This window comes from Microcaecilia unicolor, chromosome 14, assembly GCF_901765095.1.
Source record: "Microcaecilia unicolor chromosome 14, aMicUni1.1, whole genome shotgun sequence".
Taxonomy (NCBI): Eukaryota; Metazoa; Chordata; class Amphibia; order Gymnophiona; family Siphonopidae; genus Microcaecilia; species Microcaecilia unicolor.
Window position 1 is genome coordinate 14,968,017 of NC_044044.1, and position 18,976 is coordinate 14,986,992.

The window sequence follows — 18,976 nt, forward strand, 5'->3', positions numbered from 1 at the left end:
CTTCTGTACTTATTCTCAGCTCATTCAGCAGCACAGTGACCAAACAATACAATTTCTTTCTGACCCTCAAATCTGGTGATCAGTTTAAGCCCCTAGACTGGTCCGTTTTGCCCAAACTTCATCACGTCACAGACCATTGAACTCTTTCCTCGAAATTCTTTTGCTATTTTTTTTCTTTTGGATTTAGTGTCCTATAGCATGAGGATCTTTGCTGGCAGAGCGTTTCAAGGCTGATAATCAAAAGGGTTTAATTGGGCAGGAGAGACTCCTGCCGGGGGAGGGGGTGGAATTTGGGTGGGATTCAATGGGGAAATGGGGTGGGAATGGGACTGGGAAAAATGTTTAAAATTGTTTAAACCCTCGCTGAGCTAGCTGATCACCAATATTCAGCAGCACTTAACCGGTTAATCCCGGGGGCAGAGTTAGAGTGGGGGGGGGGGGCAACATGGTCCAGTTGGTGGCACTATTCAGTCTGCTAATTGTCGCTAGGTAAGCACATACATTTTATGCACAGATTTTCCATGCAGTGGTCTGAATATTGGCCGGTGTCGGTTAACTTCCAGGTCAGCGGTCACACTTGGATATTCAACGCTGGAAGCTGGCATTAAATATCTGGGGTTAGGTCAGCCCGTGACTGAAAGCAGCTCGCAAACCGCTTTCCACTGTGGGCTGAATATTACGCTATTCATAATGTTCGGTTGTCTGAGTAAAGAATACCTTTTTTTAACTTCAGAGAAGGGGATCCCTCTTAGTCCCTTCAGTTCCTCACTCAGTCCTGCTTAGCCCCATCCTGACCAAATGAAGAGTCTCTACACCAGTAGGGGGTAAACAATGGCCGCGGCTTCTTTATTGGCAACAATTTAAACGTCCACCAAATGACAAACAACTTAACCCAGAGCCACACCAATTATGAACAAGAATCAACATTTGCACCCCTCCCCCCCAACTACTCGCCCTCTCAGCAAAGTGGTGTGAAATTAGCATTAGCCCCGCCTCAGCCGAGCAAGGACCTGTTAAGCCGGCACGTACCGCCGGGCCAAATTTAAACCGGGTCACCTTACCCGTTAGTTACACATCTGGCTCATCCCCCATGAGCCTGAGACCCTATACCTCGGGTTACCACCCCGCTGCAACAAAGGCTCCCAGCCATCATCGTCCCATGCCCCCAGTGTCCCAAGTACAAAAGGGAGGGAGAGAAAGCCACCTCCGAGGAGCAGGAAAAGCTCTGCACTCTCGTTGGCGTGCCTTTAAATACCTCACTCCCCCTCCCCTCCTCATCCAGGCCTTCTATCCCTGCCCCACCAATCCGCTCGATCCCTGGCCTGGTTTAGCTTTAAACTAACCAATGGCAATCCAAGCCGCTGGGAACTTCTGCCCTTTTGCCGCCTTCCCACTACTACACAAACCCCGATAAAGCCGATACGGAGGGCCCCCATCCTTCGCTTCTTGAGCACCCTCCAGACAGGCTAGTTAATGAAGGGACTGAAATCTGTTATGTTTAAGAGTGGGTTGCCCCAGTGGGCTTGTTGAGATCGTCTGAGATATCCCTGTGAGGACCATCAATCTGCTTGTATATTGTATAGAGACCAAGTTTGGGTTGATCTTCCAACCAGTCGGATTCTGACTTTCCCCACCCTCAGTGGTTTCGTGAATGTAATGGCTTATGTGTCTGTCTCTCCACTCCATCCTACAGGGTGGGAAGATCCCAATCCGCTGGACGGCGCCAGAGGCTATTGCATTCCGGAAGTTCACTTCTGCTAGTGATGCCTGGAGCTACGGAATCGTCATGTGGGAAGTGATGTCATTTGGGGAGAGGCCCTACTGGGATATGTCGAATCAGGACGTAAGTGTCCAAAAATACTGTCTGATGGAATGTTTCAGTTTTTAATGAATTCTGTGCCTTTCACTCACTCCCTAAAATCTCAACACCCTGGATCGAGCAAACATTTTGTTTCTCTCTCTGATTTCCCTAAGACAGTCTGGACTACAATTCCCTTTATACCATAGGAGAAAATCAGGACTGGATCAGACTGATTGACCCTGGGGGTGAGGTGGCCACCATGCGTTACAGAATACAGTCCCAAATGAACTTCATATTGGCTGGCCATGGTTAACAGGGACAACTAATGTGGTGAAACAGACTGAACCCATAGGCCCAAATGTGATCAGCACTGGTTATGAGAAATGGCTGCTAGCGCTTCTCATTTCTGCCTTCTCCCAAATCTGAGAAGCAGAAAGGCAGACGATCTGCAAACTCCAAGATGGAAAATGAACAAAGCAGATCGAAGATACAAAATGTAATTTATTGATGAAAACCAAATAAAAAAAAATATATATAATATATATATTTGTGTAACTCAGCCCGACACAGGCTGTGTTTCGCCCAGCAGGGCTGCTTCAGGGGCTACAAGATAATATAACATAAAAAAAAAAAAATGACATAATATAAACATATATATTGTATACATCTTCATTAAACATAAAAATATTACATATATGTGTGTATATTCATATTATGCATTAAAATATACATAAATACAAAATATAAGATATAAAAAATATATAAAATATAATAAATATGACACCAATATCCCAAATGTGATCAGCGCTGGTTATGAGAAATGGCTTCTCATTTCTGCCTTCTCCCAAATCTGTACCTAGAGCACTCTCGGGAGGTGTGGGGAGGGGGGGGGGGGAGCAAGAACATCTGAACTGTTTCAGCTTTTGTTAATGTAAATTGTTCCCCGTTCAGGGTGTAGACGTGCGGGTTATGCATTTTTAAAATAAATAAATAGTTCAACGCAGGAGGAGCACCAGATTAGTGTAGAATTACAACTGCTGTCACGGAAGACTGCTCGCAGAGAAGCAGAGATTTTTTTTTTTTTGGGGGGGGGGGGGGGAGGAGGGGACGAATTGGTGAGATGCAGCAGCTTTTATCCTAAGACCAGATGGAATTAACAGGAAACCATTCTGGAAAAAGGGAACAGTTTCTGTCCTGGCAGGGTGTCTCCCTAAGCCCCCACTGCCCCTCTTCCTCTGTAATTCCTCTTTCTACCCCTTTTGTTTCCCAGGTCATTAATGCTATAGAGCAGGATTACCGACTTCCTCCCCCCCCAGACTGCCCCACTTCACTGCATCAGCTCATGCTGGACTGCTGGCAGAAGGACCGCAATGCCCGGCCGCGCTTCCCCCAGATTGTCAGCACCCTGGACAAGCTGATCCGCAACCCGGCCAGCCTGAAGATCGTCTCGCGGGAGAATGGCGGGTAAGTTTTAAAAGGAGACACGGCTCTCGTCTGTTCACTCGTTTCTCCATGCGTGTTTCACGCTGCTCATCTGGGTTAGTGGCGGCAGTCGTTGCTGCTAATTAGCATGGAATGTTGCTGCTAATTGGGTTTCTGCCAGGTACTCGTGACCTGGCTTGGCCACTGTTTGGAAAACAAGATACTGGGCTAATTGGACCCAGTATGGCTACACTTATGTTCTTACTAGTGGAACCCAGCCCATTTCCTCAACAATGAAACGGGCCCTAGAAAGGCTCTCTTGTAAGTAATTTTTTGTCTCTCCCCTGCCCTCCCCTCCATGTCCAGCGATTCTTCCCTTCCTTCCCGTCTCCTCCCCTCCAGGCCCAGCGATTCTTCTCTTCCCTGCCCTCCCATCTGTGTCCTGCGATTCTCTTCTCTCCTCTCCTGTCCTCCCCTCCCCTCCTATCCCATCCCATCTCCTCCCCTCCATGCCCAGCGATTCGCCTCTCCCCTGCCCTCCCCTCCATGTCCAGCGATTCTTCCCTTCCTTCCCCTCCCCTCCTATCCCATCTCCTCCCCTCCATGCCCAGCGATTCTCCTCTTTCCTGCTCTCCCAGCCGTGTCCTGCAATTCTCTTCTCTCCTGTCCTCTCCTCCAATCTCATCCATGTTCATCGATTCTGCTCTGCCCTACCCTCGATGTGCCACTATTCTCTCTTCCTTTGTACCTCATCGTTTTCTGGCTGGCCTGGCTGGCTTCCCTTCCGTTGGTAACATCCTGACGTCAGCTTCCCTTCCCTCTTACTGTTTCACCCTCTGATGTCATTACGTTTTGACGCGAGGGCGGGGCAGTGAGGGGGAATGGAACGCTGGATGCTGGCTGACGTCATGAGATGTTACGAACCCAGGCAGCCAGACAGCGATGGAACGTTGGAGGTGCAAATTATTATATAGGATGTTCTCTCTGTGTTCACCTGTGCGGTCATTGTGTTCCTGGAAATGTGCGTACAAAGAGTGATTCTGTAACCCAAATGCTCACATTTATGTATGTAATATGGAGTCAAGCAGAATAGTTCTTAATCCTCCAAGCATATATTTGCAAGGAGGGTGTACGTAGGGGCAGAGCATTGGTGGGGCAATTGGCAGGCTGATCCCACTGGTGGGGAGGACCCAGTGGTGTAGCATGGGCCCCAGCCCTTCTGGTAGCAATATTCAGGGGCGTAGTTACTAACTTGTGCTACAGTTAATGTTTTATTTTACCACAAACTTGTGCTATTTTAGCACAGGGTCCCATTTTATGAAGTGAGACCTAGTTACTAATAACCCAGGTTAACAGTAAAATAACACATCTTGACAGTAACTCGCATTGATAATTCCCCATTTAATTAAAGAAAAAAAGATCTCTCTCTAGAAATCAGAATCACTGTTGTATGTAATAAAAGTGAGCCAAGTATAGGACAGTCGAGCTATTGTGACATCACTGATGAGGTTGGCTCTTAGGCATTGGTGGAATGAGGCATTATGACATCACAATATCAGAAGTGAGCCTAGTATAGGGTAATGAAGCCATTGTGACATCACTGATGAGGTTGGCTCTTAGGCATTGGTGGAATGAGGCATTATGACATCACAATATCAGAAGTGAGCCTAGTATAGGGTAATGAAGCCATTGTGACATCACTGATGAGGTTGGCTCTTAGGCATTGGTGGAATGAGGCATTATGACATCACAATATCGGCTCTGGTTACCAGAGACTGAAACTCTTCACACTAAGGGGGGAAGTGATCAATGACGGCTACTGTGATGATGCACTATTTTGCCACTCATTTAATGCAATGAGACCTAGTTACTTATAACTGGGGTTAAGAGTAAAATGATACATCTTAGTGGTAACCCACTTTGATAACTTCCCCCTTAACTACGAAAAAAGAAATGTCTCTAGAATATGAAATTGCTGCTGTCCTATATAATAATTCTCACCTCCAACATCCTATTGGTCTTGCTGCCTGTGTTCGTGATTTCTTTGGAGTTAGTCTGCTAGGCTCCGTAACACAGGCTGGCGTCACCGAACCCATTATGATGTCCACCTGGGAAAAAAGGTGCCCATTGGTCACATCCCACAACCCTTCTGAGTCTTCCAGCTCTCTGCCGGCCGCGGCTGGGTCCCGCCCCCCTCGTGTTCCTGCTTCTGGTTTGGGCGGATCCTGGCAGCCGCCCGGCCCGGTAGCTTTCGAGTCCCGAGGGAGGCGTCTGTTAAGCACTTTCATTGCCGGTCACCACTGGAGATGCAGGTGTGTTAGAATTAGAAGGGCGGCGGGGAGGGAAGGAAGAAAGAAGGTGAGATGCTGGGCCTGTGAGGTGGCGGCGAGAGGGAGAGAGAGACACTAGGCCCCCCGGTGAGGGAGAGATGCCGGGCCCGCAGGCGAGCCGGGGAAGAGAGATACTGCGCTCGCCCCTAAATCTGAGAGGGAGCACGCCCTTTTTTTGCTAGCTATAATCCTGCACATAGGAGCCAGCTCTGTGGGTGTTTGGGCACCCCCAATATTGAACAAACTCTTTGCGAGGTAATTTCTGTTAAATGTAGCATGTGGTTCTCTGTGTTTGTTTGGGAAAATTGCTACTTTGTGAAAGGCAGGTATCTTTAAGAACAACACATTTTAATGGACATGTGTAAGACCCTTTTGCAAATGCCTCTGAGTGTAGTACAATTAAGTTGATGTACTTTTAGGAGTTTGGCTCTGTTCTACCAGTTGTTTCACATTACTACTATACAGAACTTAGTGGGTCAGGTGCCCCGTAGCGCAGCGGGACGAACACTCAGAGGGAGGGAGGGACCCTGAAACTCAGAGGGAGGGAGGGGACGACCCTGGAACTCGGAGGGAGGGAGGGGGGGCCCCTGGCACACACTCTCATTCTCACACACACACACTCGCATCCAGTCTCACACTCTCTCTGTCACACACACACTCTCGCACATTCACTCTTTCTCTCACACAGTCACTCTCACAAACATACACACTCTGAGGAAAACCTTGCTAGCGCCCGTTTCATTTGTGTCAGAAACGGGCCTTTTATACTAGTATTTAATAAAAATGATCCAAGTATGGGGCAGTGAAGTCATTGTGACATCACTGATGAGGGTGGCTCTTAGGCACTGGTAGAATGAGACATTATGACATCACAATATCAGCTCTGGTTACCAGAAACTGAAACTCTTCACACTAAGGGGGGGAAATTATCAATGTGGATTACTGTTAAGATGTGTTATTTTATCACTAACTTGTGCTGTTGTAAACAGGTCTTTTTGCAATGAGACCTAGTTACTAATAACTAGGGTTAACAGTAAAATAACACAACAGTAGCCCACGACTATGTCCCTTAGTCACAGAAAAACACAATTATGCAAGGCGTGTGCATGGTCCCTTTTTACATTTTGTTTGGTTTTTACTTATTTATTGTTTTCTTGGTTCATTTCCCTTCACATTCTCTCCCGCATAAACCTTTTTCATTCAGAGAACTCGACATGGTGGGTTGTGAGCGTCACCTGAAAAAAAATATGTAAGGGAAGAAAGTGGGCATGAGGAGAGCAGGTTAAAGTGACATTTACACATAGCATACCCATTACGACAGCATAGCCCCTGTTATTGTGCAACAGGGATGTAATCGGGAATGTTGGAGTATATGACAAGTTGAGTCCCTTTATAAAACATTTACTTAATCACAACAACCTACCTATAAAAAAGCAACACTGCAAATATTACACCAGGCTCTAGAATCCCAGTACACCTTCTGCTGGGAAATATAACAAACGGAGGAACTGCAGATCTCTACACAGAAACAGCATGATTATTCTCTGTTAACACCTAGTGCTCCATTTACCCCTCACCCCTCCATTTCTCCTGTACAATCTGTGTATATCTGTCTGTCTCTGTCTGTCATTCTGTCTCTCTCTCTCTCTCTCCACTCCCTCTAGTCTCACCATGGCTCTGGTTTTCTCTTTCCTCAGACCCTCTCATCCTCTCCTGGACCAGCGAGTGCCACATTATTCCTCCTTCCACTCCGTGGGTGAGTGGCTACAGGCCATCAAGATGGGCCGCTATGAAGAGAATTTCCTCAGTGCCGGCTTTACCTCTTTAGACATCGTCAGTCAGCTCTCCACCGAGTAAGATGATCCTTTTGGTTTTCATGGCCTCCTACCTCCGATATCTTATAACAATGGGGAGAAGGTGGAGGCAGGGGCCAGAATTTGAGGGTTGCTAAATCGTTGAAATCATTGGGCCCAGTATTCAAAGGGATTTTATTGGGCAGGGCAGGATCTTGCCCGATTAAACCTCACTGAGCCGGCCAGTTCCTGATATTTATCGACACTTAATCGGGTGATGCTTCTAAATATGTCCACTAACCAGCCATTTCCTAACTGTTCATTTTTTTTTGTTACATTCGTACCCCGCGCTTTCCCACTCATGGCAGGCTCAATGCGGCTTACATGGGGCAATGGAGGGTTAAGTGACTTGCCCAGAGTCACAAGGAGCTGCCTGTGCCTGAAGTGGGAATCGAACTCAGTTCCTCAGTTCCCCAGGACCAAAGTCCACCACACTAACCACTAGGCCACTCCTCCACTGTTGCTACTATTTGAGATTCTACATGGAATGTTGCTATTCCACTAGAAGTCGGCCCTTGCAGATCACCAATGTGGCCGCGCAGGCTTCTGCTTCTGTGAGTCTGACGTCAGACTCACAGTGCAGGACGTCAGACTCACAGAAACAGAAGCCAGCGCAGCCTTCTACATGGAATGTTGCTAGTGGAATAGCAACATTCCATGTAGAATCTCCAATAGTAGCAACATTCCATGTAGAATCTCCCATAGTAGCAACATTCCATGTAGAATCTCCAGTAGTATCTATTTTATTTTTGTTACATTTGTACCCTGCGCTTTATGGCAGGCTCAATGCGGCTTACATGGGGCAATGGATGGTTAAGTGACTTGCCCAGAGTCACAAGGAGCTGCCTGTGCCTGAAGTGGGAATCGAACTCAGTTCCTCCGTTCCCCAGGACCAAAGTCCACCACCCTAACCACTAGGCCACTCCTCCACTTCATTGGCTAAGTGACTGCATAAAGTTAGCACATCCAAAAGGCCAAGTTAACCAGGCACCGCTCTGAATATCGGCTGGTTCCCAGACTTCCAGTTAACTTCTGGGTCAGCGTGCATACCCAAAGAACATAAGCATTGCCATACTGGGACAGACCGAAGGTCCATCAAGCCCAGTATCCTGTTTCTAACAGTGACCAATCCAGGTTACAAGTACCTGGCAAGATCCCAGAACAATAAAAGAGATTTTATGCGCCTTATCCTAGAAATAAGCAGTGGATTTCGCCAATTCCATCTTAATAATGGCTCGTGGACTTTCCTTTTAGGAAATTATCCAGCCATTTTTTAAACCCTGCTGAGCTAACTGCTTTTACCACATTCTCTGACACGAGTTCCAGAGTTTAATTACTCACTGAAGAAATATTTTCTCTGTTTTAAATGTACTACTTAGTAGTTTATTTGCGTGCCTTCTAGTCCTAGTATTTTTGGAAAGAGTCCAGTATTTTTGGAAAGATATTCAATGCTGGGAGCTGTGCATACCCTGGCACTAAATATTCGGGGATAGTTTAATAAAAAAAAAAAGTCCCACCACATCATGTCGACCAGCCTCAGGGAGATTATACTTGCTGGTAAAGAAGCTGTCCTGTAAAGCAAACATGGGATAACTGGTTAAAAGGGATGTGATTTGATTTAGTTACTTTTATGCCACTTAATGCAGTTAAGTTTTAAAGAGGTTTAGAATCAAAGAGGAACAAGTGCAATGAATGTTCTAACAAGTAAAACCAAACAGCATAATTGCTTAACCACAATCAAAGTAAATAATGAGCAATTTTCACAGTCAGAAATTGACTTAATATGTTATGGTCCAGCAAAAACATTCCTGAAAATCCATGTTGTGAGACTCTTACAAAACCCAAGGTAGCTTGTGAAACTACTCACTTCTGCAGGTAAAGATTTCCATATGAAAGGACCAAGCCCTACTAGACCTAAACATATAAACTTCTGATATTTTTACATCATCTGGCCACTGTTTCTGTGTTTATGATCCAGCAAAAACAGACATTCTTGATAATCCATGTTTTGAGAATCTTACGAAACCCAAGGTAGCTTGTTAAACTGCTCATTTCTGCAGGTAACGCGTTCCATAAGAGAGGACCAATGTACAAAAAGTCCCATTTCTTGTGGAAGTTAATTTTACAACTTGGAGCGATGGAAGCTGTAATAAACAACGCTGAGATCTGAACGCAACAATGAAAAGTATTGTTGTTTTGATAAATTGTCCTTTAAATACACCGGTGCTTCCAGATAAAAGCCTTAAACACCAGACACAGCATCTTAAATGTAATCCTGGCTGAAACTGGCAGCCAATGCAATCCTTTCGAAGCAGGTGTTTTTATATGATCAAACGTGCTGCTGTGTTCTGAAGCAGTTCAAGTCTCTTAAGACCAGTGTTTAAAAGACTTTGATAGAATGAATTACAATAATCAAGTCTTCTGGTCACTAAAGCATGTACCAACTTGACCAGATTAAAATAGGCTTCAGTTGGCAAATCTTTCAGTTGATAAATAGCAAGCACTCTGACACTGAAAACACAAAACGCAACTCTTTACAATATGAATAATGCCAGCCTGACAGACGTAACGGAGTCCTTTTACTAAGCTGTGGGATCAAGTGGCCTTAGCGCACCCTTACGTGGGGTTTTCCCGCTTTCTAAGGCCATTTTTACTGCAGCAGTAAAAAGGCCGATTTTCTGTATTTTCAATTATGGCTATGCGCTAATGTTGCCATTAGAGCATGGGCCATTAAAAACAATGGGGAACAAGGGTTTTGGTGTTGAAGGACGTTCTCCAGTTCATGGAAGGGTTAAATTAATGAACATTGATAAGAAAAAAAAAATGAAAATTTAACTGTTCAGTCATTCTGTGTTAATCAATGTATATAATAGTGAGGGAGCAGGATGTGATTCAGTAGTGTGAAGTATGTGAGGTTAGAAAATATGGGTTGGATGAATGGTAATGATTGGAAAGTTAAATAATTTAAGGCATATATGGTATTTGCATTGATGTTGAATAAAGTGAACGTTTGACGAAAAATCAGAGGTTTCTGGAGAAATAGTGTTAAACATGGTAATCTCTCTTAAGCTGCAGTAAGCACATGCTAGTGCTGATCGCAACTTAGCAAAAGGATCCCAAAATTATTTGAGAGAGAGAACGGCGGAGCAGCCGGAGCAAGAATGCCACATCAAAAATTGCATTCTTTTCTTGGTCTTGCATAAGCTGGAAATTCAAGTGATTTGTTTCAGTCAAAAATGATTATGTATGTTATGCTGTGATCCGCCGAAAGCGTAAGAACATATATAAGAGTAGCCATACTGGGTCAGACCAGGGGTCCATCTAGCCCAGTATTCTGTTCTCCAAACAGTGGCCAAGCCTGGTCACAAGTACCTGGTAGAAGCCCAAATTGTGGCAACATTCCGGAACCCCAAATGGTAGCGACATTCCATACTATCAATTCCAGGTCAAGCAGTGGCTTCCCCTTGTCCATCTCGATTGCAGACTATGAACTTTTCCTCCTTTTAAAATCTTTGTTAAACCCAGCTACGCTAACTGCTGTTGTAGGATCGTGCGTAATAGAAACATTTTAAATAAAAGTTTATGGGCCCCTTTTACTAAGTTGTGCTAAAAAGAATTGAAGAAATGGATCTCATTAACCCCCAGTTTTCTTTTAGATATTTTTAATTTATTTTTATGACAGGGCCGCCGAGAGGGAGGGCAGGGGGGACAAAATTCCCCGGGCCCGGGCCTCCAAGGGGGGCCAGTGTCCCCGGTCTCACCTGCCTGCCCTCGGCTCCGTCGACAGCCCCCCTCCGCCCGCCACCGGGCCCCCTTCATTCAAATCGGCGGCACCTCACCTCCGAGTGAAAGTGGCAGATCGCCTCCCTTCGGGCCTTCCCTCACGGTGTCCTGCCCTAATCTGATGTAACTTCCTGTTTCCGCGAGGGCAGGACACAGTGAGGGAAGGCCCGAAAGGAGGCGATCTGCTTTCATACGGAGGTGAGGCGCTGCTGATTTGAATGCAGGGGAGCTGTCGATGGGGGTGGGCGGGTGGAGACTGGGGACTGCGGCGCCGGCGGCTTGAGAGAAGGAGAGGGAGGCGACAATGGTAGCGATTGGGGGGGGGGGGTGGCAGCAGCGGCCCTGGGGGAGGGCTCAGTCTCTCGGCGGCCCTGCAGCCTGCTTCAGTTGCTGCCATGTGCAGGCCGCATCCGCAGCAGCATTGACCCACCCTTTTTATCTTTGTTTTTACACTTTTTTTTTTTTTTAAGGGTCACCAACGGTGCTGGACAGACTTCTACAGTCTGCGCCCTGATCATAATTGAATAGATATGGATGGGCTGGAGTGTAAATTTTAAGGGGCTTCGATGTTAGCTTCAGAACTTTTAGTACAAGAAGAGTGCTGGGCAGACTTCTACGGTCTGTGCCCTGAGAATGACAAGGACAAATCAAACTCGGGTATAAAATATCACATACCATGTAAAATGAGTTTATCTTGTTGGGCAGACTGGATGGACCGTTCAGGTCTTTATCTGCCGTCATTTACTATGTTACTATATACGTTACTATGTTGGGTTCTGGGGGGCAGAGATGCAGAGAGACTTTATGAAGGTGTCAATTTATTTTTTTGCTTTGAATTTGTTTCCACAGAGACCTGCTTCGAGTCGGAGTGACGCTGGCTGGCCACCAGAAAAAGATCCTTACCGGGGTCCAGCTGCTGAGGTCACAGGCAAAAGCGCCAGCAGCGATGCGGTACTGAAACAAGGGGAAGAAATGTTGTTGGAGGGGAACTTGTGTGCCCACCCTTCCACCCTCCCTCTTTCTCTCTCTCCATCTGGACTCTTGCACGTGAACAGTTTTGCTTATATGGGTGCAGGATAGAACCAAGGACCACAGACTGCCTCCCTGCATCCTCAAATGCCTCCTAGCCCTGAGTGGAGAGGGGGTTGTGCTTTGCCCACGCCAGGAAGGCACTAGGCCTCAGAAAATGCGGGGAAAGAGAACTGATGGGAGGGTGAAGGGGAGAGGTGGATTGCCACCTCATCCTAGGTCAGCTGGAATGTCCTGAGCACCAGGCTGAGAACCAGGGAAGCCAGGGCTCAAATCCTGTGATTTTGAGCAAAGTCATGTCACCCTCAGGTATAACATTTAGACAGTAAGGTCACTTGGACAGGGAAATAATTCTGTATTTGCTTGCAACGTGGCTTCAGCTTGTATTTAGAAAAGATGAGTAAATTTAGATCTCAAATTCAGATCTTAATGAATAGGCTGATCCGCTCCTGGTTTTGCCCCATTGCATTCAGGGATTTGTAGTTCTAATTGCTCTAAGAAAATCATAACTACACTTAACTCGCATGCTTTGGGGGTGGGGGTGAGGAGTGAAATCGGGATCGGTTCTCACGGTTGGTTGCTGAGATGGTGAATCCTAAGGGGGGGGGGGGGGTGGTCCTTTGCTCTCTGCATTATTACTGCCTTCTGTTTTGAGCAGAGCTGCTCATCAAAGTCCTTGGGGTACAGCTTGAGGTTATCCACAATGAATATGCGTGAGATAAATTTGTATGCCCCACCTCCATTCTATGCAAATCTATTTCACGCATATTTATGTGGGGTATCCTAAAGACTGGCTAGGTGTGTTGTGAGAGAACCAAGTTGAGAACCCTTGGTTTTGAGTGAGATCAGGGACGATCCTCCTTTCTAGAAAGGAGTACCCCAATTTAATCCACACCGGGTAGTGGATCAAGGGCCGATTTTTTTTTAATTTTCAGCTGAAAGCAGCTTACAGCAGTATTAGAATTCAGGTACAATAAGACCCTGCCCTAGACCACTTGCAATCGAAATGCATACCTGAGGCAGCTAGAGCTGGGGGCTCAAGCATCACATAGAGTTTGAACCTGGGTTTACCTGGTTCTCAATCCTCTGCTCTAACCACTAGGTCAGTCCTAGGAGGGAAAAGGTGGCTACCATATCTCAGTGCATAACCCATTGGAATGAGGGGTGGTGTGCATCTGCACACGACACAGTGTAGGGTTGATGAACAAACAGCAGATCGTAAGGGACAAGATCAGCGAGTACTGGTTTTTGTGATCATTACCTCGCCAAGACGACTTGTAGTTTCTGCTTAAAAGCAGAGATTCTCAACCCAGTCCTTGGGGGTGGGGGGAGGGGAGACACATCCTGTCAGGTTTTCAGGATATCTAGGATGAACATCCCGAGGACTGAGTTGAGAACCCTTGACTTAGACATGACCTGCAAGTCCCAGCATGTACCAGAGCTGCCAAATTATCCAGTTCCAAGAGGGAGATTTCAGGCCAGTCCTGGATTTCTGGCAAACCCATTGTCTCGCATTATGGGACCTGCAGCATTGATTTCAGTGGGTATTATATGAAGGACTACAAATCCCACACTGCACTGGGGATGTTAAGTTTAAAACTAGGACTGGCCAAAAGGTTCCCCATGTGGAACTGGGTGTCTTAGCAGCTGTGATGTACTGAGGGTAACATTTAAAGGTGATCTCAGCAGTCATCTGGAAACTATTTCAAACACCTCCCCTGAATAACTTCCAGAACCCCTTCCCCCCCATTTCTCACAATAATGATCTGGGAGGGGGGAGGTATGCTGAAACATTTTCTTTATTATTTTTTTTGTATATATCTATTTTCTTTAATCAAGAGATAAACATTCTCAATTAATGAGAGAGAAGGGGAAAAGGTTTTGAATGACAAATCTTTCCAGGGATGGAGGAAGAAAGTATCACAAGATCCATCTTTCCCTTCCTTTTCGAAACGATAACTGTCGAAACATCCCCCAGTCCTCTCCTTCCCCTGCTGCCTGAAGCTAAATGGTCCTAAGTGACCAGGAAGCAGTGATATCCATGGCCAGGGGAGGAAGTGACATCACACCTCTGTGACTTTTGTATATTTTAAACCTTTTGTTTTAGTTTTTTAATATCTCTTAGCCTTCATATTGAAGGCTTTTTGCCTCTGTAGGAACCAAATTATGGGCTGAAAACCATAAAAGAGAATCTCGTGGAAGCTAAAATTGTTGGTTCTTTTTGGCAGACTTATCTCCCTTCATTAATCGAAAAAACATTAACCCCAGACAAAAATAGAGAGAAAATGTTTTGACCAAATGCAAACTTTGTTTTAAAATTAACAATTTTATTTTTTAATTTCACGCACTAGCCATTTTATTATTCAACATTCTGCCATTTTGATTTGTCCCTCTGACAAAATGTCACCCACCAGTAAAACTATAAAGTTGACTTGACGAAGGAAGAAAAGGATATAGATTTTCCTAAGTGAGCAGCAATGGAGTCTTTTTGCGAGGATCCCCTGTCATTTCCAGGGGTGTTGTGGGACTCGCCTTTTCTGCACTGACAGAATAGGAGAAAAATGGCTGCTGTTTCCCACAATGCAATGTGGTTGCATTGAGTAGTATGACTAGGCCAAGTTAGTTCTGGTTGTGTGGTATCCTGCTTTCTGCTTTTCCCTTGTAAACGGGGAACCTCGGAGAGGTCAAATCTCGCTCTTTTAAGAGTATGGTACACTGATTTGAGAACTGATTCACTCTCACTCTCCTTGAGCTCCTTTTCTCAGCCATTAGAGCCTCAGTGCCTACTGATCCTAATCACTGCTTTCATGAGAGGGAAGCCCAAAAGAAGAAAAGCCAAGTGGCCCAACCAGTAGGAAGAAATCGGAGCGCACTGGTGTACTGCCTCCCTTTACCCTGTACCTACAGGTTCGTGTGCTGTTAGTCACTGAATGGAGGACAGTTAGTGCAGGGAATTTATGTGGGTACCAGCTTAGTGCTCAGGGCAAGTTCCTTTGAAAATCGTCCTCTTTTTGCCTTCATTGTGTCAGTGTCCTTTCAGAAGTTCCAAAGAAGAGCAAGTGTCATTTTGTTGCTTCTTTCACTTGCAAAGCAATAGCACACACATGTCTTTTCTAAATTTACGTACTAGACACTCTCTTTGGGGCAGTAAATTTCACTGTCTGGGACAGCCACCCTTGGCATCTCTAGGAATTGATTTTCAGGCGTGTAGCCACAGCACTGAACTTAAGACATCTATACCCAGTGTACCTCAACTTCAGCTACTACTGAAAAAGGTGTAAGCAAAATGCAAATAAAGAAATATATTCAGTGGCACTAACTGTTTTAAGTTGTGTCGCTAAATATACCGGGGTGCGGCGACTGCACCAGAACTGCCCTTTCATTTTAGAACTACTAGCTTCAGTCAGTGGTGTATTTATTCCAAGTATGTGTGTTACCAACACATCCCCTACCCGTGCCTTAAAATCATCTCCCTCCAGTCTTTGCCCTGCACTCATAGGCTCAGGGTTGCCAGGTGGCAATTTTTTTTCCCACCCAAACCAGCCTAAATCCAGCCCAAAACCTGCCCAAACTCAAACCCCGCCCCCGCTGTCATCAGCCCCGCCTCCCCATCATCGGCCCCACCCAAAACGTCACTAACCCCGCCCCCCGCGGCCGAAAAAAATGCCCAAAAAACAGCCCAAAAGACCAAAAAGCAGCCCAAAAAACCGCAACCCGCCGCAGGCAAAAATTTCCTGCGGCGGGTCGCGGAAAACCGCCCAATTGGGCGGTAAAACCGCCCACCTGGCAACACTGCATAGGCTGCCTGCAGCCTCCACCAGGCCTTTCTCTGAACCATCTCGCAACCATCTGATGCAACTTCCTGTTTTGTGAAGGGCAGAATGGTTCAGAGAGAAAGTCCTGACTGGCTGAGCCTGCATCACATGACCTGTGACTAACTACTAAACCTACCTCAGCTACAGCCATGGGTCACTAACTCCGCCATTGCTTCAGAGGCTCTGATCAGCAGAAGCTTTGGGCTTCTTTACCTCCTAGCCCTAAAAGAGAAAGGGCTGATTAGCCCAGCTTAAAAGGCAGACAGAAACCTCATCTTCTTGCGACTCCGTTTGGTTCAAGACATGTAGGGCATTAGTCATTCCTGTCAGTAACCCTCCCCCGGCCCTCTTTAGAAAGCTGCGTTTGGTGTACCGTTCATCTGTACTCTGGGAAGTGCCCGCAGATGATATTTACTATCAAATTAAAAACACCGTTGGTATGTCACCCTAAGACGTAATTCCGTAGTTTGGAGACAGCTATTTTGTTCGCTGGGGAGGCCTTTAATGACACTGACATACACTAAAATTCCCGATTCCATCATTAGCTGGCTTCAGAAGCATTAAGGTGTTACCCTGAGCTTTGGGAAACACAAAGAGCCCGATTTTTACATAGAACTGAGATGTTCAGGGCAGGACCTGCTCCTTTCTGGTGGCGTTTTAGAAAAGGACCTGTAGCCACAGACTGCCCGGTATTCAGACTGCGGGAGATAGGCAGGCTGTCTCCTGTGGTCCGTGAACATGATATTCAACGGTGCCGGGCCGTTTCCAGTGACTGGCATTGAATATTCGGTTTAACTTTGGCCAGTCCGACTTTAACTGGCCAAGCTGATATTCAGCAGTGGCCGGTTAAAGTCAGACCGGCCAAAGGTATTCTACCTATTGTGGGGGCCAAATATGGCCACCAACCTTGTCCGGCCTGCCTTTAAAAATTGGCAGATAGCCAGTTCTATCATGCGATACAACTGGCTATCTTTAAGCCCCTAACTGGCAATATTCAGTGCCGGATCGCCAGCTATCCGCTGCTAAATATCACTGTATAGCCACCTAAGTTCTGTTTCAGCGGCCATTTTGTTAAAGCTATCAGGCAGAGCGTCTTTTCTAAAATAACTGTTGGACTGCACGCGTGTTTGTCAGCACGTTCATCGGGAGCAGCCGTTTTGTAAAAAATGTGTGAAAAAAAATGATACAGAGATGTTGGCATTTATGTATGGAAGTGGCATCACTTCCTCGTGTAGCTGCCTTGTTTCGCAAACCTACATGTGTAACTGCTGCCAAGTGGTGAGGCTGGGATTTTAACTTGGTTTCATTGTGGTGGAGAAGATAAACTACTTGGGATTAAGGAGAACGACTTTCTTAATCCCTCATGTAAAGCTGTGGCCAAAACCAGCCTTGTTTTAAACCCATATGTGCCTTTGAGCTGGTGTAAAACCTGACATGGAGATTTTTTTTTTCCCATACCGAGATTAAAGCTGCCAACTGGATCCAGATTCACAGGACGGGGTTGATGCAGCCCTGGATTTACCCCAGTGCATTCAGAGACTTGTAGTCTTGCTTTTTTCAGGGAATGCAACGGGGAAAATCAGAACAAGTCCCTGCATGCAACGGGGTAAACCCAGGACTGCATCAACCCTGTCCAGTGAATCTGGATCCAGTTGACAGCCTTAACTTACATATTCTTTGTAAAGGGGGAATACGTTTGTAGATTTTAGTCCCGCCCAAACTACGCTCCCTTGAAATCTCTGCATGGTGTGGATTTCCCTGTGTAAACAGCAGCTTTCTGCAATCAATATATACATATGTACGTAATTTGGACATATGAATGCCAGAGCTGCCAAGGGGGCTGACCCACTCAGCGGGAGATCTTGGGCCCACCCCAGCACAGCTGATTCGCAGAGAACAGCAAAAGGAGTGGTCTCGTCCAGCGGCAGCAGGAAACGCCTTCATAAAACGTCATCTCCGGCTGCCTTGGGGTCAAAGGCAGCAGGAGATGGAGCTTTATGAAGGCGTTTCCTGCTTTCGCTGGAAGGGGAGACCACTCAGCGGGAGATCTCGGCGGGAGTGCGGGGGCGAACCCGCAAAAGCAGGAGTCACTGGGCAGGTCTGATAAATGCTGCTATTTACACATGGATATGTTTCTCAAATAATGGCCAAAATGTCAGTCCCACGTGCTGCTGATTAGACTTGAAGGAGGGCCAAGACCTTTCTTCATGGCCTCCCCTTACCAAGTCTTCCTGCTGCCATTTTGAAAGGATGCTCTGGGGACACATCCTGAAACTGCAGTCCACACCTCTGAACCTTTTCCTGAGGAAATGAGTTCCTGGAATCGGGATGCTGTCTCCTGCACAGCTGAGAGCAGGGAGGGATATGTTATCCACAGATTCAAAATAAAGTGACTTCTCCCCACCCCACCCCCACTTTTCCCAACACCCTTTAATTTCTCACTCTGCCACCGTCTGTCTAATTTACAAGAGAAAACTGTGTAAAAACTGTACATACATTGTTCAGATTTGTGAGTACTATTTTAAATGTTTGATTTTGTTTTTCTAATTAAATTATTTGATAATAAAAACACAATGAAAACGGAGTCCTCTGTTTGTAGACACACTTTGGAATAACCAGGGGGCCAAGGAGACTACAAGTCCCAGAATGCAGAGCTATAGAAGATGCTGAGAAGGAAAGAGCAGGGGCAAAGATACAGAACTGCTGAAGAGGAGGTGGAGGGGGGAAAGTAGGGGCAATAACCAGCAGTGTTACAGTGCTATGGTTTTTTTTTTTAAAGTATATCTACTGTTTTTTTGGACCCATCTATATTTCTGCCTGTTTCAATAGGGAATCTACTACTGGCTTTCCATATATATTTATATATAGGAACATTTCCATTGCTATCATTACAATATAACACGAATAAACCCACCACTATAAACACCCCAGACTACACCCTTC

At 46.0% G+C, this 18,976-nt stretch overlaps 1 protein-coding gene across 1 annotated transcript in view; it reads left to right on the forward strand.

Moving 5' to 3' along the window:
- EPHB4 (EPH receptor B4) overlaps nt 1-15,780 on the forward strand; it is a 115,074-nt gene extending 99,294 nt beyond the window's left edge. The window contains exons 13-16 of the mRNA XM_030186319.1: nt 1,694-1,843; nt 3,072-3,265; nt 7,251-7,406; nt 12,039-15,780. Coding sequence (XP_030042179.1) covers nt 1,694-1,843; nt 3,072-3,265; nt 7,251-7,406; nt 12,039-12,147 — 609 coding nt within the window. The 3' untranslated portion in view covers nt 12,148-15,780. The remainder of the gene's footprint in view (nt 1-1,693; nt 1,844-3,071; nt 3,266-7,250; nt 7,407-12,038) is intronic.
- The last annotated feature ends 3,196 nt before the right edge of the window (nt 15,781-18,976 follow it).